This window comes from Oculina patagonica, chromosome 12 (genome assembly GCF_052425735.1).
Source record: "Oculina patagonica isolate OP01 chromosome 12, crgOcupat, whole genome shotgun sequence".
In the NCBI taxonomy this organism is placed as follows: domain Eukaryota; kingdom Metazoa; phylum Cnidaria; class Anthozoa; order Scleractinia; family Oculinidae; genus Oculina; species Oculina patagonica.
This window is the reverse complement of record NC_135769.1, coordinates 862877-888388: the sequence shown is the minus strand read 5'-3', so window position 1 is coordinate 888388 and position 25512 is coordinate 862877. Positions and strand designations below refer to the sequence as shown.

General features: G+C 37.6%; 1 protein-coding gene and 1 pseudogene across 8 annotated transcripts; both read left to right on the top strand.

Moving 5' to 3' along the window:
- Positions 1–761: 761 nt before the first annotated feature.
- LOC144632672 (uncharacterized) lies at positions 762–10540 on the top strand (annotated as a pseudogene). Its single transcript, XR_013566930.1, has 8 exons — positions 762–912; positions 3088–3144; positions 3916–4158; positions 6055–6179; positions 6709–6882; positions 7366–7413; positions 7652–8806; positions 8841–10540. The product of XR_013566930.1 is annotated as an uncharacterized LOC144632672 (transcript).
- Positions 10541–12815: 2275 nt separating this feature from the next.
- Positions 12816–24592, top strand: LOC144632670 (uncharacterized). Of its 7 annotated transcripts, none has more exons than XM_078491355.1 (10): positions 12816–12887; positions 13087–13133; positions 13489–13550; positions 19045–19065; positions 19461–19502; positions 20146–20226; positions 20891–20923; positions 21884–22153; positions 23299–23484; positions 23942–24592. In XM_078491355.1, the coding sequence occupies exons 3-10, from the start codon at positions 13496–13498 to the stop codon at positions 24172–24174; spliced, it is 921 nt and encodes a 306-aa protein (XP_078347481.1). In that variant the 5' UTR covers positions 12816–12887; positions 13087–13133; positions 13489–13495; the 3' UTR covers positions 24175–24592. The 7 variants fall into 7 exon arrangements, with proteins under 7 accessions (XP_078347481.1, XP_078347482.1, XP_078347484.1 ...); XM_078491356.1 differs by having other exon boundaries at positions 12839–12887; positions 13091–13133; XM_078491358.1 differs by lacking the exon at positions 12816–12887 and having other exon boundaries at positions 13041–13133; positions 20146–20175.
- Positions 24593–25512: the final 920 nt, after the last annotated feature.

Genomic DNA, 25512 nt, shown 5'->3' with positions numbered 1-25512 from the left:
GGAAGATCGAAGGGAACTCTGCCTGGGTTGTGTGGAGTGGAGCCTCTTCTTATGTAAACCTTAATAAAGATGGACTCTGTATACGGACAGTTCGCATGGCCGAGAGGGAGAAATATTATATGATCTCAAATAGGATAAATAGAGGGCTGTAAATACATATTTATCTCTATTTACAGACAGCTCGTTCACTTGGTCCAACAGAGACGACGATCCATATCAGATTCACCGACTGTATACAGACACTTGGTCTGCCGCCACGCGGCGTTACGGCAGTTTGATTATATTACCACGAAGCCGAAGGATGCTGCACCTTTTTGAATATCAAATCGAAATTCTTTTAATCTCATCAGATAATTATAAATTGGCTCCTTTAACATGTTCAGAATAACTAAAAATCCTAAAATCACTCAAGTTACAAACAATCTAACTGTCCGGTTGCCGTGCCTTTTCAAGCCAGAGACAGCTGCTGACATTTCTTCGGTCTTTGTTTTAGTTTTATCCTTTTATAGATGATCAAAGAAATATCGCCCTTTGGTGTGTCTATTTTGCATTGTTGATAACAGCGACCGGATGTCCCAAGGGAGTGACATTCTTCGCAGGCGCCAACCTGGCGCCCGACATTAGTGCAATCGTTATCTTTGGCAGATGCCATTGTTATGTAAATTGTTTGGGAATTCACATAGTTCTTAATTACAGTGTGAATCATTCATCTGCCCTTATTTTACGCATCGTTGGTTTCAAATATTTAGGATAGAACTATATTTGGTTCAATCAGTTCTGCCGTCTGTCACATGATCATCCGTGCAAAGCTGCACACAATCGACACAGACATTTTAATGCGGTTACGAATCAACAAACTCGATTCTAATTGCATGTACGTGACTATTTATCGGAGTGGAATGACGACCCTAGGTAACTTCAATGAGCCTTTGATGTGGGTTTCTTGATTATGTTTTAACATTCATATATGCCTTCTTTAATTTGTAAATTTTGCTTGCTCAAGGCTCTACTCTTTTCCTTGATGTATAATCTTATCCACAGCACCTTGCATCGACTGCATCTCGTGCTTGCTGTGCTTGAACGTTGATGCGTGTTTCTTAATTAAGTTCTAAAATTCATGCCTTTCTTTTACATGTCCATGTTGTGTATTTGTAGGCTCTTCTCTTTTCCTTGATGTATCATCTTATCCACAGCCCCTTGCATCGACTGCATCTTGCTTGCTGTGTTTGAATCTTGGATGTGCGTTTCTTAAATTATCGCGTTTTAAAATTCATGCCTTTCTTTTACTTGTCCATGTTGTATATTTATAAATTTTGCTTTCTCAATGTTCTACTCTTTTCCTTGAAATATCATCTCAACTGCAGTCCCTTGCATCTTGCTTGCTGCGTTTGCCCTACTTGTCATTTGTGTCATGTGTTGGTAACCTTACAAAACTTTGTGTATCCAGTCGTTCTTTGTGTTATTTCATATGTACTAGCTATGTCCGTTGCCATGCTTTCAATAAGCTCTATACAGACGTTGCCTCTTCATTTTAGCCTCAATGACGTCTTAACGTTCATTTCGGCAACAGCCATATTTGTTACAACGACAGCAGTTTCGTATTGTTACAACGACAGCAGTTTCGTAATAAATTTAACTACTTGAATAACCCTGTAATTTGAAAACAAAGATTAGAAAATCGAAGATTCAATCAACCATGGGATAAATCGTCATATACATTAGGTATTTTTCTAATTCCCAAGGCCATGCTAATTTGAACAAGCAACATTGAACTGGAAAAAAAAGAATTATTGTTTTATGGTAAGTTGATATTGTATTGTCGGCGTAAAAGCCAAATTAGTCAACAAAGTACCGACAGTTTTGAATAAATTAACTTATTAATCAAATTAACATACACGTTTATCCGTTCCACTCTGTCTCCATTCCATTCTTAATATACCGTCGTTCAGTGGGCGCAACTAAAGTTCTTTAAAGCTCAGCTTTTAATTTTGGTTTTGAAATTGATCAGAAGGTATGTCGCGATTTGTTACATGTGTATTTATAAAGACTCTGTGCTTAGTTTTCAACTGGTTTCCAATATTTGAACCTGCACGAATGTCAATGCTGGTCACAACTCAGTGAATTTGTAGATATTTCATATTGACTAATACCGGTAACCTATTTAAATGAGGTTTTCAGCTATTTATGAACAGCTCCCTTAAAAAAGTTGCTGTCAGTTTGAACAAGGATAACTTTTCACAAACGTATCTACTTTAGATATAGTTATAAACTTTTACATAACGTGCATAGACGTAATATAAATGAAAGGCAACAAATGTAATTTGTTGTAAGAGTAAGATTCATTAGTCCAGTGCACGCTACGGTAAAATGGGCTGTTTCTGTACTGGATACCCCAATTCGTCTGAAAGAACTTGAGCAATGAATGTTTCCTAATGTTCAGTGTGTCTGGTTATATATGCGTTCCTGAGTTGAGGTGCAGTCCAGATTCGCGTGTCGATGTAATCGTTCAAGGCATACTAAAGCAATTCGTGTTCCCACCTTGTGGTTGTCTTATACATGCGAACAGAAGTCTACAAGATGTAATAAAGGCAGGCTTTATCACTTGCCAAAGTTCCATACCGACGTTTCTAGTCTAAAAATGGCTGTAATTGGAGAAAAGAATAATCTTCTGTACAGGAAAAAAATCGTCAACCGGAAAATTCAGATAGTTTGTTTTTTCCTTGTATAGCCTGTATATTTCTTCCTTATATTTTATATATTGCCGGCGGTTTTGAGTTTCATTTTATTATGAGACAGCTGGGATTCAGCTGTCTATTTTTTACCGCAGAAACTTCTGACAATGAGTAGGGTTATTAATTTGCAAATTTTATTCAAATCATTTGTTTTGGTTGCTCCGTCTGGCTTCCGCTTTCGTAAGAGCATACGTGGCAGCTTTGGCACATTACAGGTTAATTGAGAAATTCTCGGTCGATACAGTGGATTGCCGTTCGATCTGGCTCTTCGACTGAAATGAAAAGTATGTTAACAATTTCTCATAATGCTGAATGTTATCATTCTTTGTCACTAACAAAAGATTCATTTTCACAGTTCACTGGTGATGGATGCATCCAGAAGCCAGCGCAACTTTAGAAGGCCTAATGCAAGGTAACTTGTAATAATAGTGGTTTTCTAATTAAAAAATTATGTAAAAAAAGTCGACTAGGTGGATTGCCTGTTGAACCAAATATAGCCAGGTTAAATAGGACAGTCATTTAATATCACCTACTTCGTGCTTCTGACGCCATATTTATTTCGGAGCGGACACGAACAACCAAACATTACAGAAAATAAATATCAGTAAGACATACCATAACCCTTCTGTAATTAAACATATTTTCAAAATTTAAACTTATTGTGACTGAGAGTAAGACTAAATTTTCATTTTCTAAGTTTGCCTTGAAAATACTACGAGCAGGTAATTTGCATATTTAGATAACAAGAGTTTGCCTGTTGTCATAAAAACTTGTTTGCGAAGTGGTTGGTTTTGGTTTAACCGGTTTACAAACGGGTAAAAATATTACGTGCGTCGTTTGACAAAGGGCTGAAATCAGTGCAAGGACAGTGATTGGTTCGGTTTAAGTGTTTTTTTTGCACCTGGCTTCACAACCGAGGTTCGCCTGGAAAAGACTCATCCGTTTCTCTGGTTACTTTAAGAGAGCAGAGGAACGTTCGCTAGTTGGGTTCAAGTTTTGGGGTAGAAACAAACATTTATACCACTGATGTTGCACGCTATCTGCTTACTGAGTAAACCAAAAAAAAATAATAATAGACATCCCACGCCAGCGACAGGACATTGTATGAAAAATGTTTCAGTACTTTTTAACAAATACAAATTTACATTTTCTCGTTTTAATTTATTGTTCTGAACCATTGCAGATGATGTATGTTTACTTTCGTAAAATCACGTGATCAGTCCGGTGTTGTGGAATAAAATGAACGTGACTGCAGAAGTGATTGGCCGTTTGAGGCGACTTGCGGCCTCTGTTGCAAAGACAAAAAAGGTGACTCAAACGAACTGCGCGTCTGAACAGAACGGAGAGACAAGCAAGGAAGAATTGGAAACAAACGTGAAGCAGAATGAGGAAAGCGAGACGAATTCTGCCACCGAAAGCTCCACAGGTAATATATATGTGTATAACATTACAACTATTAGAACACATGAGGTCAGCACCTCCAAAAAAATTCAAAGCTTAAACCTTTAACTATCTACCTTTGTAATGCATTCATTTTGTTTCGTCCCTTTTTATAGCATCCTTTTTTCGGCTCGAGTTTGCTCTCGCAGGCTACCTTTTTAACAACAGCTTTTAAATAACGATAATAATAATTTTTTTCACATGGTCTGATAATTTAAGTAAACGAAGCTTTCGACCGTATCTTACAGTCTTTTTATGTGAAATATGGTCGAAAGCTTCGTTTTCTTCAATTTTCAGACCTTGTGATGACAATTTTTTTAAATCAACCCAGGCTCAAGAATGAACAAGAATAGTCTTGTGAAGTGATTCTTTGTCTTGTGAAGTTATTTTTATATTTGTACATATACTATTTTTATACTTCTAGTACAAGCTCAAATTTTCAATATTAGGATTACTTGCACTTAAGAATAGTTTTTATTTTAATTCTAGATTTATATTAGCATTTATTTTCATTGTTTGTTTTTAATAATACTAATGTTATAGTAATGTAAGTAGTTATGCTCTTATTGTAAATAGTCGTGCGTTTTTAACAAGAGCCCCTGGCTTGGGAGGTTGGGCAACCACTCCCACCGTCTACGACTTGAAATAAATACCATACCATACCATACCATACCATACCATACCATACCATACCATACCATACCATACCATACCATACCATACCATACCATACCATACCATACCATACCATACCATACCATACCATCGTCCGCCTTCTGGCACGAATTCAATTAATGGACTAATTAAAGTCTAATTCCTATCTGTACGAACAAAACAAATATAAAGCGTCCAGTTTATAAATCGATACATTATCAGTTCCCACGGGCGGATCGTCTTTAATCTTTTTCTTCATTCCCCAAGTTTTAATCACACCGTAAGAAATAATAGAACTAATAACTCTATTTAAAGAACGATAAATATTTTACAGCTAAAGATAATTTTTACGCAATTCAGTTTTAGACTGTCATGTAAAAATATCAATTAAACTATCTATCTAAAGATGGGAAAACTAGTGGCCCTCTGCCAAAAACGAGATAAAAATACACGTGTGAAAATAGACAGTTTAAAAATATCTTTTAAAATAATGGTCAATGAAAATTACAAATACAAATATAAAAGTTGAATGGGCTATCTAAAGAAAGGAAACTTTCAAATATCAAGAAAATAGAATCATGAATATTTTAGTCTTGTCAAAGGATACCCCTAACTACCGTCGCAAAGCGTCGGGAACTCGCAATGACATTGCCCTCGGCACTTGTCAAACTCCGCGTATTCTTGGTGTAAGAAAGGTTTCATTTTAATAACGTGCTAATAACTAGTCAAGTATACACCAAATTGAAAAAAAAAAAGGTTGACCCTGTGAAAAGAATAAACGACAAGATAGTATTGGTAACCTTAGCTATATTCAATTTATTTATAATCATTTTTTTTTTCATTGAGAGCTTTAAGAGCACAATTTATGCAACCTGTCCTATTATTATGCTCATTCTGTCACAGACGACGATTACTTTTTTCCGATGTCCCAGTAAACACTTAGTTTTCATGGGTCAACGTTTCTTTAATCAGGTGTATACAGCAGCTTGAAGGCAAGCACGGAAGAATTGCTCTTTTTTCGGTTGCATCTTTAAATGTTTTTAAACCTAACCCTAGTACCTGACCCTAGAAATTCTTGGCTGCTGTTGTTAACATTTTACCCCTTGCTAAAGGGTTTACAGGTTAGAGGCATCATCAAAATTTGTGGCTACGTGCGCATGCACTCTGTAGGATAACCCCAACGCTCACCTTTGTGCTAAAAATAAATTTTGTTTAAACTTCATTCCAGGTACCAATGGGATATCATGTGTGTTGCCCAAAACTGATGAGACAGAAATTGAGGTGGCGACGCCAATGAACAAAGAAGTAATAAAAGAGAGTGAAATAAAGATGGATATGGACGTATTTCGCCAGGTGCAATCTCACGAATGTTCATATGAAATGTTTTATTGCACTGAATCACAACGAATTAATTAAAACAACAGCAATTTGATATCTAGCAAATTGTGATTCTGTTTTGTTATGTAAACAACGCTTTCTCTCCTCTCAGTCCAAAACGTTTTCATTTTTCCTTTTTTTGTTTGTTCCTCTTACAATCACATTGTGGCTCCAGCTGACTGTCTATTTTTTTTCGTGCTCTTCTTTTCTTGCACTTGAGCTGCATGCTATCGGATACTTTCCTGCGTACGCATGCTTAGCGTTTACCATGCCACTCCTTATAAAAACACACGATCTTTCATGTAAAAGGTAACCTATCATTTCGTTTACTCCAAAATGGATAAATGCATACAGATATTTAAAGCTGATGCTGAGGGATAGTAACCGGGTAAAAATAAAAGAAGTGCTTGCTGTGCACTAGATGTGCCCTTGCGATGTGCAGAGAAAACCGCAATCATAGAAACACATTAAGAAAAGTGGCGTTATGTTTGTTGTTTTCTAACAGATGCTCAAAGAGGTGATCGTTAAGCGAACGTTAGAAATAGAAAAAAGGCTATTGGGAGATGTGGAAGCGTTGAAAAAACAGGTCCTTACGTTGGAAATGGAAAAGGAAACATTGCAGAAGGACGCGAAACGACTGCAGCTAACTTTAAAGGAAATTTCTTCAAAACATGAAAAGGTATGCCATCAACAACAAAAACATGTACGATAATAAATAATTATAATAATAACAATAATAATAATAACAACAACAACGACGACGACGACGACGACGACGACGACGATGATGATGACGATCACGATGATGATGATAGCTTTTCTAAAGAGGGATAAACACTTAACAGCCAAAGACTGGTAAACTAGTGGCCCTCTGCCTTAACACGAGATTAAAAAAACACATGAGAAAATATGCAGTTGAAAAAAATCCATGTAACAATGGTGTATAAGAATTAGAAATGCAAATAGTCGTTTTTTTTATTTTCCGTTCAAACGGAGCGATCAACTCTTGTAAAAGAATCAGCAGTGTTTGACTTTTTCGTAGCGTTAAAATGAAAGAAATCCCTTGACATGACTTCGCTGCTCTTAGATAAACGCTTTTTTTTATTAAAAAAAATACAGTCAGATTTTGCTAAACGTTCTCAAATACGTCTTCTCTCAACAGCAAAAGGAGCAGATGATTTCAAGTGGAACCCAAGTTGACGTTAATTTGGTACAGTCTTGCTTACCTCTATTTTTTTGTTGTTGTGCATTTACGAATTGTTGATATTCTCCATTTTAATGGCAGTGCCTCCTATGCTGTTTTCCTCCAAAAATTAACTTGTAATATTTCACTTTCTTACAAAAGGTCTTCAGGTATGTTTTTATCTTCGGGTTCGGGTGAATTATGTCAGGCCCGCGTCTAATGTGGTAGTAAATGAGCTTTTTATTTTTGGTTGCCCTTATTTTAGGTACAAGAAAGGCCACAACCTTCTCAGATTGACAAACAAATGACGGAAACTTCATTTCCTGAGAAGCCCGCTTCTTCCAACCAGCCCCAACAGACTGGCCCAAGACTGCACTACAACGGTCTCGAAGAGGTCACAACAAGGCAGGCTACAGTAGCTACTGCACACGGTACCAGAACGCCGTTGGAGCAAAATGAAATGGAGACAACCTATGCATTTACTTTCCCAAGGTCAAGGAAAGACTTCAGACACACAAGAGCTACAGGTGAGGGGGAGCGAATCAGCTCATAGACATTCGCCTGAGTTTCCTATTGGAGCTCCACGTCCATTGGAGGGGCATACCTCTCAACCACCAGTAAGCGCTGAGAAGTCTCCTAATCCTCAAACTCACAGGCGGCCATCTCTTAGACCCACTGGTCAAGATGGACAAGCTTCTTCTCAAAATATACCAGGCCAAACCCAAGGACAAATTGTCACCACAGCCACAGTGGCTTCCTGCACAACAACAGCCCAATAATGAAATTCAAATGGCACAACCTACTCAAGCTGACGATGTTCCGCCACACTCGTATCCTTCGGTAAGGCGTGGTCCTCCAAATGTCTCATTTTATCCACCAAACAAACGGAAAAGATTTGACACGTCGCGATCGATTTCTGATAGTCTTCATGTTGTTTCCAGTAACAGCAATTATGTTATGCATAACTTTAAGATACAGAAGCCCCATAGTGCTATTGACAACCAACGGAAACGTCTTAGAGCACCTGTTCCAATATCTGGACCTTCAAAAGGGAATCAACCAGTGTACACTACAAGTCCATCTAACCAGCTACCAAGGGCACACTTAAATCAAGGTTCTTCTAACATTCAACCTGCTGTCAATCCAACCCGACACCCATCCAACCAGATACAACGGCCACATTTTAATCAAGGTTCTTCAAACCTTCAACCAGTCTTCAATTCGACCAGAACTCCATCCGGCCAGCTTATGGGGCAACGTTTTAATCAAGGTCCTTCAAACGTGCAATCTGCTGCCCAGCCAACAGGAAGTCCATCCAATCAGGTGCAGGGGACACAGCTGGGTCAAGGCTCTTCAAACATTCAGCCCGCTGTTTATCGTCAACCCCATCCTTTTCATGGAAACGATAAGGCGCCTGTCCATATACAACAACAGCAACAACGACAACAACCAACAACAACCAGGACACTCGCAAGGACAATTAGTGGAGAGGGTCTTTTACCCTTCAGCTGGACCAAGACAAGCCAGACCTGAATATGGCCCAAGAGTCATGTCAACTCACCTTCGCCATCAAGTGCAACCAGCACATGCCAATGGTCAGCCTGCTGAACCTAATGGTACGGTATACGTCGTCCGAGAGTTCCAGTTATCACAACAGCAACAGCAACAGCAACAGCAACAGCAACAGCAACAACAACAACAACAACAACAACAACAACAACAACAACAACAACAACAACAACAGCAGCAGCAGCAGCAGCAACAACAACAACAGCAACAGCAACAAAGGGTTCCAATCCAGGCGGCGCATGTTCCTTCGTCTCATAGAACAACACAATTTCAACAAATTGCTCCAGCGCCTCCTGGTATTTCAAGAGGTCAACCCTATCCTCCAGTTCAATCTCCTGGGATCTCTTCAACTGCTTCGCCATTGGGGCGTCGTCCTGAGCCATCTGCAGGACAAGGTCCGCGTGGTACTGCAAACCAATCGGGTACTTATGCTGTAAGAAACGGCCAGCCTCAAGAGCAGTTAAGGACGCCTCCAAAACCCATAGCATCTATTGTAGTGGTCCAGGACGGTATTGTTCTTTCTTGGAACATGTCACTTGACGAGACAGTGGCAAAAATTGACAATTATGAATTGTTTGCTTGTCAGGATGGTGCAGAGAGTACTACTCCACCAATAATGTGGAAAAAGATAGGTATTGTGAAAGCGCTGCCACTTCCTATGGCTTGTACGCTGTCCCAGTTCTCTTCTGGCAATAAGTATCATTTTGCCGTACGTGCGGTAGACGACCAAGAACGAGCAGGTCCTTTTAGTGATCCATGTACAATTTCACTGACCTCATAGTATGTATCAAGCCCATTGTTCTTCTGATGAAACTGATCTACACCATTTCTGAAAAGCTTTGCTTTCATTAAGTGATATTAATCTGCAAGGTTTTTTTGTCTTCTGAGTTAGGGATATCATTGACCCATTGTTGTGTCGTTGGGCCAATCCAGAGGAACGTTTGTGCCAATCCTCGCTGAAAAATGTAACATTGATTCAGCGTTGACGTAAATGGTGATGTTGCATAAAGTAATCACACCTTTATAACCGGAAACTATAGTCATTCATGTCAAAAAATGAAAACATGCATACGCACCACACTTAGTACAATTGATCGTTTTATCATACCGGGTTGAATATAACAAAAGTGGTGGTGGCTGTTAAGACTGTTAAGAGTGACACTTTGAAATCGGAAATTAACCAGACAGCACCAAATATTTAAAAGGTTGAAGTTAACCCATCCCATGACTCGGTATTTGTTTCTACGAGATTTGAGAAGAGATGAAATTAATGATTTCGACAAAATTGAACTTCTAAGGGACGACCATTTCACTACGCAATCGTATATGTAAGGAACTGATGACCATACGTTTCTTATAAATCATATGTTTATTTTTGTTATTAATTTTACTTTCTGAGTTGAGAGTCTTTCTATTAAGTTTAATTCACACGAAAAAATCATTTCTTACTTGTTTTATAGCATATTTTGTACTATTTTTATATTTATCTCATCCAATGATGTAAATTATTGTAGCTATAAATCATATTTATGTTTAGCAGATGAAAATCCTAACCATTGACACTTAACAATAAAGATCGATGCTTAACCTTTTTCTTTCTCATTACTTTTTAACTGTTCTTTTTTAATAAAAGATATAAAATATATATTTGCAACAAAATCAAGACGTAGATTTATATCGATTTCTGCGCAAATGCTATTTATAATGTAATCAATTGTCCGTGTGACAGTTGGATCTTACTAAGCAAAAGAAACCATTTAATTTTTCACATGTAACTTATCTTTACCATAACGTGGTCAGAATGGGAATAAAGCTTATTTAAGATACTCTATGCATAATCCAAGTATTTGAATACCCCTGAAAGTAAAAGTACCCCCCCCCCCCCCCCCCCCAAAAAAAAAAAACAACAACAAAAAAAAAAAAAAAAAACGCGTTCTTCTGGCCTCAGATGTTTAAAGGATGGATAACGCTATCCACAGGGTATCCAATGGATAGCGTAGTTTGCTTGTCAATACTTTTTCATTGAATAGTGATTAATCCGAAGGATGGCGTTATGCATCCTTTGAACAATCGATTCCGACCCTGGAACGCGAGTGCTTGGTTACGAAGGTCTCCTTAAGTATTTCCCCCTCGACTGATGACGTACCGTAACCATGGTAAAAACGTCAACTGTTGCGAGCATGTTGACATATAACAAAACAAAAATACTCGCTTATCTCGTATTTCTCTTTGATTGGTGCATAGTAACCATGGTCGTATCAACATATGTTCTGAGACTCATCAACTGAAATGCATAATAGCGAAAAATATATTGTTAAACAATCAGTGGCACAAGCCATTCGGACAAAACTCCAAGTTCTCAAAACGCTACCACTAAGTGAGCTACAGAAGACTCGTGGGAGTTGCGCCATAAAACCAGGTTCACTATTTATACCCAATAATGCTGTGAACCTCAGTAATTATCTATTATAATTATTGACCTTCCTGAAACCCTATTTTTCTCTTTCTGCATTACATCGACGATTTCAGTCGCTAGCACACTGATGTATTGGTTCATCATGGCTGCAATCGTCGACATATTGCAGAGAGAAAACAATAGGATTTAAGGATGGTCAGTAATTATAAACTTTCCTCATACTGCTAGGATTAGTTTTAGCGATGTGTTAGCACGCGAGGAAAGAAATTGTTATTTTTTTGGTAGAAATATGAGCATATATTAATCAATCTCTAACACGAGTTCCTCTGTTGATTAATTAACCCCTTTGATATATTTCTGCCAAGATTAACACCTATCATTTCTCCTTGAGCAATGTAGAACTAAATGACACGGTGTTATCATATATCACGAAAGGATATTCAGGAACGACAACACTTAATAACTTATGGGTTCTTTTGGTAACAAAGATAGCGAGGGAAAGTTTTTAAAGCCTTAAATATAAATTGGATCTTTATTTGAACAGACAGATTAGAAAATGGTATTCTACATCCCTCTGATTCTCAACCACTTAGAATTCAGTAAGTTTTTCTTCCATGTTAAAAATAAACTTCAAGTTAGCATCCAAGTGAATATCAAACGTCATAAGTCCACTATTCGTGTGAGACAAGTTGTAAGCAGGTAATATTGACCAACGAAACGTTTCGTTCTCATCTTGCCTTTACCTCGGCTGAAAAATTTTCCTTCCATTTAAATAAACTCTGGCCTCTTCTGTAATAAACCCCGTCGATCAAAATGCTTTATAACAAATTCCCACCACTCCCGAGAGCAAAGAGAGAATTTATGGAAAGCTACAGGACAAAACTACATTTGTTGTGGGTTTTTAGTGAAATGTTGTTATTTCACAGCTACCGAATCTTCGATCAACAGTACCGGTACTTAACACGATTCTGTCACTAATCCAGTTTAAAAAAGCGATATCCATTTGTTCGAAAATTAAGCATTTTATAAAGTAATTCTTTAAACGGCGAGGACCGTGAAACTCCATAACTTCACTGAAATTTAATTACACATGTGTGACTGAACTTTTGCTTGGTTGTATATCCTTGATTAATTACCAGTTAATCGTTTCATAATGATTCCCCCGCAACAATTATAAACAAAACTTAACTTATTACACAGTGCTGAGGTTAACTGTCTAAGCAGCAGTCTTAAAATCTGTCTAAATCGAATAATGTTGTGTAAAAAGGAGACAGAACCAGAAAACATGAAACAATAGTAAACCCGTTGACGATGTTTCAGTAAAGCTCCCGCCCATTCCCACGCGGTCCAGTGAACTAGAAAACCAACCTGTAATTTATGCGCGCGAGATAATAGTTCCACCGGCTAGCGTGTGAAATATTTAGTCTATGAACAAAGTAAATGAAAAGAGCTTGAAAACCTTTGTGCAGTAAATTAACTTCTGAAGTTAGTAACGAAAACAGCGAAGGACAGAAAGGTTGGTGATACGCATTTTCGAGGATCATTTTTGAATCTTGCATTTCTCTTCTCGAGGTTTAGTAAATTTTATCTAATTTCGTCCCATTAAGTAATTAATGTTTTTGGCACATTGTTGACCAATTCTATAATAATAGATGAACACACGCGTTGAATAACTAATGTAATCTCTCTCCTGTGGGACACTGTTTCCTTGCAAGATAGAAGATCCCAAGGTTTAAACCAAAACTTGCGATACGCCAGCAAGGTAAGTCCATAGTGAATTTGCAACACTGAACATTTTGCGGTTGAATTAATGATACAGAGTTTTATTTACGAATTATATACACATAACATTTGTTTTGTCTTTAAGATGATTAGATTTTAACTATTTTTAAAATACGTTTTAGAGGAAATGTTAATATATCTTTATTGTATTGCCCAAACTTGGAGTGAATAATTTTACTACAAGAGTATCCGTGTTTTGGAGTAAATGAAGTTTGTGGCCGGGACACGATCAAAGGTTGTATCGAAATGACGCGAGAGGGCTTCTTGTTATGGCAAATCCATGAGTGTTTCTTGTTCATTTGGATTTTGATGCAAGTTGTTTTTTAAATCAACAGACACAACATGAAGTACTGGAATTATATTTGCGCTGTTCTCCTACTAACGCTTGCGTGTACAGGTGAGATATTTTCCAGTAATTTGTCGAAAATCTGGTTTGATAATTCTTCTTCTTGAGGACATATTTACGGTACCTAAGAGTCGACGGTCGATCGACGTTTTGCTTAAATTATTATTTGATCTGAAAACAAGCCCTAAAATCCTTTACGATTACAATATACTGTATTCATAACATCGTTGAAAAACCGGCTGTTAACTAACTTCCGCAAAGCAAATGTATCACAGACCTCAGTCAGTTCAGTACAGCAGGTGCTCTATTCGCTGAAACCAAACAAAACTGTCGTGGTGCCTTTTATTTTTCCTTTACTTTAATCTACTATACTTAATATCTTAAAAGGACGAATTAAAACCTTGTCATTGCTGACTTGAATGTACACTAAGCAATATGCATTATCAAATATTATGAACAATAACTGCATATAAACACAACTTGTCCAATTCTTAATTCCTTATTCTCATCACAACGTTAATACACTGAAAAGCAGACAGATAAAAATATTAAAGCGCTTTAACCATTATCTATGGGATATCGTTTTTTCATGTCCACTCAAATTCTCATAACATATTTCACAATACTATAAGATAATCTGCAAAATCCGTATTACAGGAGGCGTCACACTTCGATCCTAGGACTGTAGGGTTTTTCTCCTCCACTCATGCTGCGATTTTCTGCTGGGGGTCAACCGACACCATTCTGAAATTGTAACGTGATAAGGAACTTTCTATCAAGTGTTATACACCTTCTATTATCTCTTACTATATTTCCTAATGAGATGATTATGACGTGTGAGTAAAATTGCCGTTTCCATCGGTGGATAAAGGCATTCCGCAGAAACTTATTGACTGTTAAATTAGGTATCAAATTCAGACTCAAACAAGCGACTGGTTTTTTATCACAATTTTATTTTGGTTCACACTCAGTTATCAGTGCATTGTTAAGACAGACAGGTAACGAGAATACTAAAAATTATCCATGGAGCAGTATTACCTTGGACTAAACTCAAAACTGAGCTTGAAATAATGGAATACATGGCAATCAGTTTAAAGAGTTAACGTTTATCAATATTTGCATGTGGCTTAAAGGTTTAAAATATTATAAGGTAAAAGGTATTTGTCATTGACTCATGGACGGCGTCTTTGCTGGTACCTAACACGGCCTGTCATTCCTGGCAAACTTATTAAGGCATCTTCAATTGTTTCCACTAGACGTATAAGTACCGTAGTTGCTCAATTTTTGACCACTAGTAAATTTAGAAACGTCTCCATGATTACATAGCAATTACATGTAACATGAAGTGTAATAAACTCAGGGTACTGATATGGTTCAGTTGGTTTTGTAATTATCTTAACACTAGCTAGCTGATGGAAGTCCATAACAAATTTCCTATTTTCACACACACAATATAAGTAGCATGCCAAAAAAAGTTCAGTTTTGTTACAACAGTAATTCGTTAGCTTGAGAGAGAAATTTGTTCAGTAGGAAGAGAAGTATAAATACATTTAAAGATTGACCACTGATATATCAACAACAAATGTACGACCTTAGTGTCACTTCCTACACTTGAATAACTCTTAAGTGACATAAATTTTAAACACAAGTTGTTACAAAACGTTGCTCATGTTGAAACTATTGCATTTTGTTGCCTTGATTTAAAATAATCAGTTGGGCAGGCACTTTAACTTTGATAAGCATTTCCACGTTTTTGTTAATTTTTTTTAAACATCTATGTTGCAACAACATTTTGAAAATATCTAAAAGGAATATGCAATTTAATGACAAGATAATATTGAAACCAATTTATTAAAAAAATATACAGTGCGAAAGGTTTTACATATTTATACACAATTCGATAAAAAGTTGTTTAAAGACAGCCGAATATGTGTTACCTAAAATAACTATAGTTAGTAATACTGTCCAAGATGAATGGAGCACTATCGGCTAAATCACCATTCCAGATGTGACCCGTGCCCGTCCCGCAGACATCCACCCCCCGGTCCCGGACACCCCAGTATCACCAGCCACACCAGATACACCGGAAACACCAGTCACCAAGGAAACGCCGGAAACGCCCCGGACACCGGAGAGCCCCGTGACTCCTCTGACACCGGAAACACCAAGTACCCCTGTGTCACCCCGGACGCCGGAGACCCCACGCACGCCTGTGACGCCCTTAACACCTGAAACTCCTAAAACGCCAGAGTTCCCATTCGTTTTAGGGTCAGATGGTTTTATTTATCGAACTGTACCGTTTCTTTTGGTATTCCCGCATGAGATGCCCCGCATGCCTAGTGCTAGTGATTTGCCCGATGTTCCCATGGTTCAGGACCAGTATGATGTTCCTAAGGCTCCTAAGCCTCCTAAGCCCCCGGAACCTCCCAAAGCCTCGGTCAGAAAGAGAAATGATTTGACAAAAGGTAACTACATGTCGTAAAAGGGGAAGTGTCGTGAGTTGTACATTAGCCTGTATGTGAAGATTGTATGAAAGTTTGAGAATTGGACATTTTCATCAAGATTACCTTCGTTAATGGGTGCGGTGCGTCATTCAGGCTGACTTTTCAAAATTTGTAACTCTCGATACTTCTCCTTTAGTTCCACGTCCATGTAGTTACAAAACGTTTTCTTTAAACATCAATGCTCATTTACCCAACATGTACCGGGACACCTCTGAAATTAAAGCCAACAGATTGAATCGTTGTTTACGGGGTTTGTTCAGATTTGTGGTATCATACTCTCTATGAACGATTCGTTTAGAGTTTCTAAGTTAATGAATGCTTTTCAAACTTGGAACCCAGAAGGTAAAACGTACTGCCCTTCAGGTTTAGGAATTGCATAGATAAAAATAGGTCACCAAGGGTGACATGAGTCTAATGCCGTATGGCATAGTGATACAGATTGCGCGGTTTTCGTAAGCCGGTTAAAATTGGTTAGAGGTTTGTGTTCGGGAGTTTAATTGAAAATGCTTATAGCAAGCTAGGGGCATCGTGGATGATTATGGATGAAAACGAAACAGTCATAAATGTTATATGCTTCACAAAATTTAAAGTATGAACAGGAGTTGATGTTACTTCTTCCGTATTGTCCGTAAAAGCAGAAACGATTAAACATTTGGACAAGATTGCGTGACGATTTACAAAAAGCATGTTCATTACAACAAGGGTTGAAGAACTTCACATCGTTTTCTTTCAGATTTTTCACCATTTTGATGATGACTCTTGAAACAGATTTTGCAATAAAAGCACTTGAAATAGTGACTGTTACTCCATTGTACTGTAAGCACTTAGTGACAGATTTTCCTAAAAACGGGTGTAAATGCTCACGTCAATATAATGATGACCTTTTGAACGCTGGAAACTAGGCAATTATTATCGAGCTACCATACACAGGAGCGAAGACTGTTTATCATGATGTACAAATTTCGCGAATCATCACTTCCATATCAATGTAACCATTTTATGATTTTTCTAGCTGTAAGAAGAACTTAAGATCTCTGAGAGTCGTAAAAGCATGAAATTCGATTTCAGTGTATGGCAAAGGCCGGGACAGTGTAATACTGCAAAGCGGCCAAACAAACGCATTTTGATTTAGTCGCGTAACTTGATTTACATTTATCCATGTACATCTTTTATTTTTGAAGGTTTTTGTTTGCACTGTAAAGAAAAAATTGGTCAAAATTCGAATGACTTAAATACAAAATACGAGGTAAAGTTTTCTATTTTTTAAAACAAAATAAATATTTGGTCGCATTGTGTAAATAAACGCGAGTCGCCGTCGAAATATTTTTTCTCAAAGACGTCTTGCTTTTTAAGCAAGACGAAAACACAAGTGCTTAACTGAACTGAAAACGAAGATTTATTTTCACAAAAAGCTTACAAATGTCTTAACTGGAAAATTACTACGTCCTGTTCAAGTGTTGAATAATCGTGACTTGAGAAACAACTTTTAATTATGCGTGGGAACACGTGTCGCTGATTGGCTGTTTTTAATTGAAACTAATCGTGCGTGTCCGTACGGAGTCCGTTCTTGCAGCTGATCATTGTTTTCTACATTACAGCGAACGATTATCGATCCCGAACCATTCCCTTGGGATTGCTAACAGCTTTTTTCATATAACAAAGAGTCTAATGCGCATGCGCAAAGCGCACGCAAGCATTAGACTCAAAAAGTAAAAAAGTATAATTCGTAGTTTACTTGGCTTGTTAGCACTTATATATTTTTAGAGTAAGGAAACAGTAGTATTACAAAGTAAAACAAAATTATTAACATCTATTTATAATAATAATAATAATAATAATAATAATAATAATAATAATAAAGCGACCTTTTTCCAAGGGTAAAAAAGGCGCTATTTGCAAAGTCAAAATTAAAAACTACAGTTAAATATCGAAAAAGCTAAAATAATCCTTATTTATCTAAAAGAAGTAAAAAAGATAAAGGATAACTTTAAAATATAGAAACTACAGTCACGTCACCAATTTAAAAAGGCACGTTTCAAAATAACAGTTTCCAGCTGTCTTTTAAAAAATAATGTCTATTATTATATGGCTACAATAGTACGCGCGCTCTGATTGGCTGCTGAGCGGGCATTATTTTCTTGTAATGACCGGGCATTATGAAAATTTTACTCGGCTCGACGGTTTTTTGAGTTGTGAGTAAAAGCTACTAGCGAGGGGGGCAAAAACAACAAAAAATGCCAACAAAATATGACTATCTTTTCAATAACTGAAAGAAAAATATAAGCATACCGATACTTCTTTAGTATGAGCGACGAAGAGAGCCACAGAGAGCGAGTTTTACCTCCAGTGTTTTTTCCCTTGATTATACTCTTTTTTGAATAGTGCTTAAAGGCCATATAATAAATAACTTATTAACCTCGTCCGTTCGGTCATTACAGGGCAATCTCAGACCTCGGCCGTGATGTATTGACCTCGCTATCGCTCGGTCAATACATCAAGGCCTCGGTCTGAGATTCCCCTGTAATGACCTCACTCTCGGTTAATAAGTAGTATGTAATTAAATGGATTGAAACAGACCTTTACGAATAACTGGCATAAAATCAATGTTTTGAGGAAACAAAAGGAATGCGTCCACATATCTAGTTTTCTTATCGTTTTGTATATTTTTAATGTATTTTGTATAACTTAAGTTATGTATTTTAGGCAAAACTTGAATATACATAATTTTAAAAGCACTGTTTTCGTGGAATGATTTGCTTGAAAAGTCGATCGAATAACTCGGATCATGTTCTATTATGCGCTAAAAAGGCGTAGACCCTAAAGAGGGCAGCTAACGCGAAAAGTAGATCTCGAATCTAATTCGCGCAGCGTTAGCTGCCACAAAAACTTGGCGAGAAATTTTACACCAGGTCCTTTCAGGTACAAAAAAGAAATGCTGAAGCAACTTGTGAATTATGAAAATTGCGAGGCACAATGCATGTAAAATTGCATGGTAAGACAAGGCATTAAATGTCTCATGCTATTTTACTCTCTTCATACAGGTTTTGCCAGGAAACACTCAAGTAAGTAACATTTAGTTAATCTTAATTTTAAAACTTTTTTACAAGAGAAAAATGGAAATAAACATTCAGGACTCAAAAACACAAACTTGATACAATAAATTGATTACTGACATATGAGGTTAATAATCAGGGAGATAACACTCATCTCCCTTATACGTCAAAAATTGTCATCACATTTTCTTTGCCCCAAATCTTACATCTACTGCCAACTTTGTTTTTCTTTTAACTTCTACCTCAGTTAATTAAGTTTTCGAAATTTCTTTGAAGTTAAAGGATAATTAAATCCATTAACTTCCTTTTACGCTGGGTGCGGTTTCGTTGCATGATAAGAACATTTTCCAAGAGAAAAGTTTATTCATCTCTGTTTTGTTTCCCATTACTTGGTCTTCATGAAGAAAAAGGACATGTAGCACACAAAGAAAGCAAAAAACAGGGAGGTAAGTCCTCTCGTAAGTTAAGCGATAACTTACAGTGGAAGAAAGCGTCTTCTCATCCCATGTTCATCTCAAGTGGACTCGAAGTTTGAACTTTAAAAGCTTGGAATTAAGATAGCTTTGAAAAACAACCCTGTGAAATAACATTCCGGATTCTAATTGCCCAAGAGAAGGCATGCTTACATTAACGTGATCTACTTCAGGTTTCTTTGGATGAACATAAATGCTACTTTTGGTGCATGTGCATGAGTGGTGTGTCCATGCATTAAAAATACCAGGAATTGTGTAGCATTAGGTCATTACAAACACGACAAAGCCTTGTTAATTCAGACAGATTGAAGGAAATACGATGGCATCCACATTATAACTTTGAGACAAAATGCACTGTTAACGTTTCTACATCCATGTCAATTTTCGGTTCACATGGTAATTAAGTCATTTGCTCTTCACGTACATAACACCAAAAATCACACGTGGTACTTCATCTTCCACAAGTTCAAAAAACAATCTTTTCGTTGACCGAACCGACAGGTTCATCGTGTTTGTGATGATAAGTGCTTGCCATCCCTGGTAAACAATCACCGTAGTCTTTTCTTTCAACTCAGTAATAGCTCGTTCTTTTCTTGTGGTTGACCAATATAAACAGGGCACCACCGCCATGGAAATATCATACGAGGTATGTCAAGGACAGAGCACTCAAGCAAAAAATCTGGCGATTTCCAACAAGGTTAAAAATTAGTTTTGCTTATTGCATGCCTGAATACAATTGAAGTACTCCAACATTCCAGAGGTCAGTTTTATTTAAGATAATTTTCATCATTATCGCCAGAAGCATTTGCTTCATACCGAATGCAATGGATCCTGTGAAATGAATTGCAAGTAAAATATCCTCAAAGGTTTCTAATGTCCAATTATTGTTATTGGGATTATGAAAATGGAAAGCGATAAATTATATTTGTCAACAACTAGAGAAGATTTGATTCTTTGTTTAGATGTTCTCCATTCGCTGACTTCAACATGTAAATTCCAACATAAACTACCTCTATGTTAATTTTTTTCTGGAAGTAATTGTACACTCCTTTGTTGCTAACTATTAACTTACCCTAACAACTCTCCTTATTACGTAGCTTGAGTCCGAGAAGACGTTTTCATTTCATTGTTTTCTTTATTACATGACTAGCTTGTAGTTTTATCAACATAAACCAACAAGTGAATATCATTTTAAATGTCAACAAAAAAAAAAACTAATGTAAAATTTTAAGGATAACTTGACTAAGAATACGAATAAGACTAAGAACAAGTTATGATACATAGTGTCACCGTTTTCTACCAGTCAATAAAACAGTTACAACACGGCTATCTTTTCTAATCACAGTTCTGTTCTCTTTTAGTTCCGGGACTTATGGACGCTGGAGGAATGGGAGGTGAGTATATCTTTCCCTTTGGATTTTACCAGATTTTTGAACCGCCGAAATTTATATTTGTGTCGCTTGAAACCTAAAAATAATGGTCCATTTTTATTAAAAATGTCTATATTAGAGCACTGAATCTGTTAACTAGCCTCGTTGGCTGCGGATGCCTCAGATGGAAACGGATTGCAATTTGAAAACGTTAAGCAAACGTTTTCAAACTGTTTCCGCGTGCCTTCAAAAAATCGTTATTTATAGCCGTAGCTTGATTTCTATCCGCAAATTAAGGTTATATCTTCCTTTAGATGTTCAAAGATAATGTTTTTTATGGGTTTAGTTGCCTACCATTTATTTCAGAACAGTTTTCACCAAAAAACTGTGAAATCCCCGTGACATAGTCCCTTTAAAGCTTGGGAAAAATTTACCACACGATTCTCGACGATTCAACTAGATTTAAGCTAGCAGTAGTTAACTCAATTCTGATATCTCGTTTACCTGAGGTGTCCGTGGAACAAAACCGCTTCTTGCAAGTTTTCAAAGAAGCGAGCAAATTCTCATCACATGCACATCATGATCAGCCAATCGCCACGCGAGACAACTTCTTGGACAAAGCCAGTTACTCAGACAAGTACAAGTCTCGATAACGTACACTGCATGAATTAGATTTGCCTGAATTAAACTCGACGAATTTGCTGCGTATAAACCAGCTGTCTGTTAGCACTTATCTCTCTTGACAACAGTGGTGTCAGATAATGCCAAGAGATGCCAGGAATCCGGTAGAGAAATTAAAACTTCTTGTTTTCCAGACTGGACTGAAGTCAAATTTGAGACAATCACTATAGACAGGAGAAAAGCTTAAGCACGTTCTGTCATAAAAAGGAGATTGTACTGTCCACAAGATGTATCGCTTAATGGGTCTAGTTATAGAATGGATCGTTCGCCAATATTCTTCAATATTTATTCACTCTGCATTAGGCATGAGCCCCATGGGAGGCGGCGGCGGTATGGGTGGAAATGGTGACCTCAGCATGGGCTTTGGCGCGGGAGCTACCTCGATTGGTGAGGGTGGTGGAGCGACCATGGAAGGTATGCCATCACTGATGGGTGGGCCCATGCAGATGCCAGGAGGTATGGCTGGAATGCAAGGCATGGAGGGAAACCCCATGCCGATGCCCATGGGAGCAGCTGGAGGCCAATCTGAAGGTGGACTGATGTCCAAGCAATTTATCGAAGGAGGAGAAGGAGGTATGTTTTCCTCGTGGATGACAGACAAAAAAAATTACATTACATTACTTCATAAAGTTATCCATGGTGAATCAGCGGTAGAAATCCCATGCTATATCAAAAGGCGCAATTGTCAACTTCGATCTTTTCACAAAGACAAGTTCATCGAACTAACTCCGAACTCTAAAAGCTACAGGAATTCATTTTATTGTAGATCTATCAGAGAATGGAACGTCTAACCTAACGATGCTTTAGATGTAAAAAAGCTCAATTATTCAACAACGCACTTAGATTAGAATAATGACATTTTAACTAGGTTCTAATTTTAATCTAAATTAATTGACATTTAGGTATTCTAGTTTTGTAAATTTTCTATGCTTTGTAATATTTTTAAATTACGAATATATTTAATTACATGTCTTAAGGTATTTTATTCCGCCCACTTTTTTATTTTTTTATTTAATGTCTTGCAGTTATTTGAGTGTCCCTCCCTTTGCAAGACCTCCCTCAACGTAGATGTAGATGTAGATCTAGTTTAGTGGCCATATGCATAGTTTATACCAACAGATTTCTTGGCAGTCGTTGTTGATAATCATTTTGGCTATTGCGAAACATTCTAGAACATGTTATAAATTCGAGTTATCTACAATGAAGAGCTCATTATCTATGAAACTACTTATGTCTAGTCAAAGGGGAGAGTTGTGTGATATTTTCATCGAACAGCACGATAAGTCGATAAATGTCTTGAACGTATACCTAGTTGAACTAAGGTGGGCCAAAGCCATAACACAACATTGTTAAACCTACTCAGTTATTACAACTTCAGGCTAGATTGGCTCAGACTAAGACGATAAAAGCACACAAGTCAGATCACACATATGAGCCAAACGATTTTCTTTGGTTGATCTTCAAGTGTGGTAAAATCAAACAAAAATTATCACGAAATTTGCTGTTTATTTAATAGAGGGCGAGAAGGTTGAAGAAAGTAACACTTGTTAAAACTATATTCATTCTAGATTGTCAATGATATAAGATGCATAATACTCCTGGCATGAGTTCTTTTGATAAATGAATTTACTCAGTATTTTTATAGCTTTAGGAAGCAGCCGACATTTTTCCTTTTCCTTTTTCTAACTAATAGTTGTCTTATATATCCTTTCTTTCAGGTATGGGAGGCGGTATGCACGCTATGCCAAACATGGCTGGAATGGGTGGAATGGGAGGTATGGGCGGAATGGGAGGAATGGGTGGTATGGGCGGCATGGCTTCCATGGGAGGAATGGGTGGCATGGCCGGAATGGGAGGACTCGGCGGCATGGGCGGTGGAATGGCTGGAATGAACATGGAAGGAGGTAAGACCATAAACATGCTGTTGTGCTTCGACTTAGAGACCCACATACCATGTTGTAAGAGACTAGCCTATGTGACTGATTACACGAATTTATCTTTTTGACGGCTGACGATTTCATTGAGATTCTCCTGACTGTTGTAGGATTGTGTTTGGAAAAATTTGCGACGTATACCAGCTTTGTGCAGCCAGGCTCGATTTGTTGTGGTTATGTTATTTTAACAAGCCTTACTCAATAGGCAACTATATTAGGATATAGTGGAGAAACTAGGACCCTTGTGCAAAACGTGACGTCCAAAGCGGATGGCAGCCAAGTTTGGAGACTTGACCGGTTGAGGGATATGATACCAAATTGGTTCAATAAAGAGATAAGCTGACTTTCTCCCTGCAGCCGAACTGTTGAAGGCCCACTCCATCAACCAAGAACCTACAATCTCCTTTATATCTATTTCTTTCATCAGGAATGCCTAACATGGGAGGAATGGAGAATGCTGGTGGCGCAGGAGCCATGTTTGCTGGAGCTCAGGAAATGGGAGGCCAGATGGGTGGTGCTATGCAAAGTCCTCTTCAAGGAGCCATTGGTGGAGGAATGCCAGGGGCGACACAGAAACGCACAAAGATGGGAAAAGTACACAAGCTATTGAGTAAACTTAGCAAGAGGAAGGAAATCAAGAAACATCACCACAAGCACTGAACATAATAAACAATGACTCCCATAATATTGGCATATTGGCCCGTATGATTTTTAAAATGGGTGTGTCGATGTTTATACCCTTAAGTATTTGAGGTCCTGAAGTTCACTTGGTCCTTAAAGGATTGGAGAGCCATAGCACGATGATTCAAGCCATTGCCAAAGATTAATAACAATATTTTCAAAAACAGGTCCTTTCAATTTTATCTCGAGGTTTGAGACTGTTGTCCTCGATCATCTCCATTCATTGAAAAGTGTTTTATAATCTACAGAACACTAGAAAAAAGTTTAAGCAGCTCACACGTGAGCGTTGTATTAACATGAATTGCCCCAGGGCATAAAATTCTAGAAACTAATTTTTTGTTGAAATTGTATTGAAAAAGAAAAGGTTATATTAAAACTGTGCTGTCAGTTTCTTTAACTGCATGTTGTTAGTGGGTCAGCTAGCTGGCCCTTAACTTTGTCATTGCGGTTGACGTACGAGAACGCAAGTCATAGTTAACAGAGGGAAATGGTTAAGAAGCCCGGCAAACATCAAAGAAGCAAACAAAGAGGCCACGATTTAGGTTATAGGTCCATGACCCTGCACATCTTTTGTTCTGCGCTCGTACACGATGGATAAGTTACGTAATCGCATTCAATGTTTTTATTGGTTAGTTGCATGAACACACGTAACCACCTATTGTACTGTATACTGTTCTGTTAGGTTTTGTGCACTGTCATCCCCCAAAATAGCGAACAAAAACCGTCTTTGATGAGTTTCATAACCATTTCCCTCTATAAACTATGAGCAAGCCTAATCTGGTTTTTGTCCCAATTTTAGATTTTTCGGTTGCGACTGCCATTTGCTCTACCCCTCTCTTGCTTTTTGCAGGGGCCAACCACACTTTCGATCCTGTCTCGTTTTCGCCCATGTAGAGACCGACTTTGTTTTCGCGTCATAAATATACATCATCCATACTTAACAAAAAAGAAAAATAGGGCAGATTGCTGGGATCGTCAGATGGTTTCTGTGTCTCAACAATTGATGAAACTTTAGTCTCACATTGAGAAAGATCCCAGATTTAGGCTCATCCTTGTTAAACAAAAACCCTGTGAAACTCACCATGCAGTGACGTAAAATAAAGAACGAACCAGACAACAAAGAACCACGAAACAATTTAGGGCAGGAAAGCAATAGATCCAAAAGAAAGAAAAAAAAACACAAGTTTTTACAAAGAGGTAGTCCCCAGATTGATTGCTTTTTATCCCAAGGCTAACGAAAGGCGGACCAGGGACATGTTTGAACAAGAAAATCGGCCGAAGTATTCATCTAAAGTGAATCGCTAGTAATCAACATGA

Excerpts from the sequence above, each read along its gene's own strand:
- LOC144632670 (XM_078491355.1), top strand. The coding sequence starts at position 13,496 with ATGAAGTACTGGAATTATATTTGCGCTGTTCTCCTACTAACGCTTGCG. Across the intron at positions 13,551-19,044 it reads ACTAACGCTTGCGTGTACAG|GTTTTGCCAGGAAACACTCA; the intron begins GTGAGATATTTT and ends CTCTTCATACAG. Across the intron at positions 20,924-21,883 it reads GGACGCTGGAGGAATGGGAG|GCATGAGCCCCATGGGAGGC; the intron begins GTGAGTATATCT and ends ACTCTGCATTAG.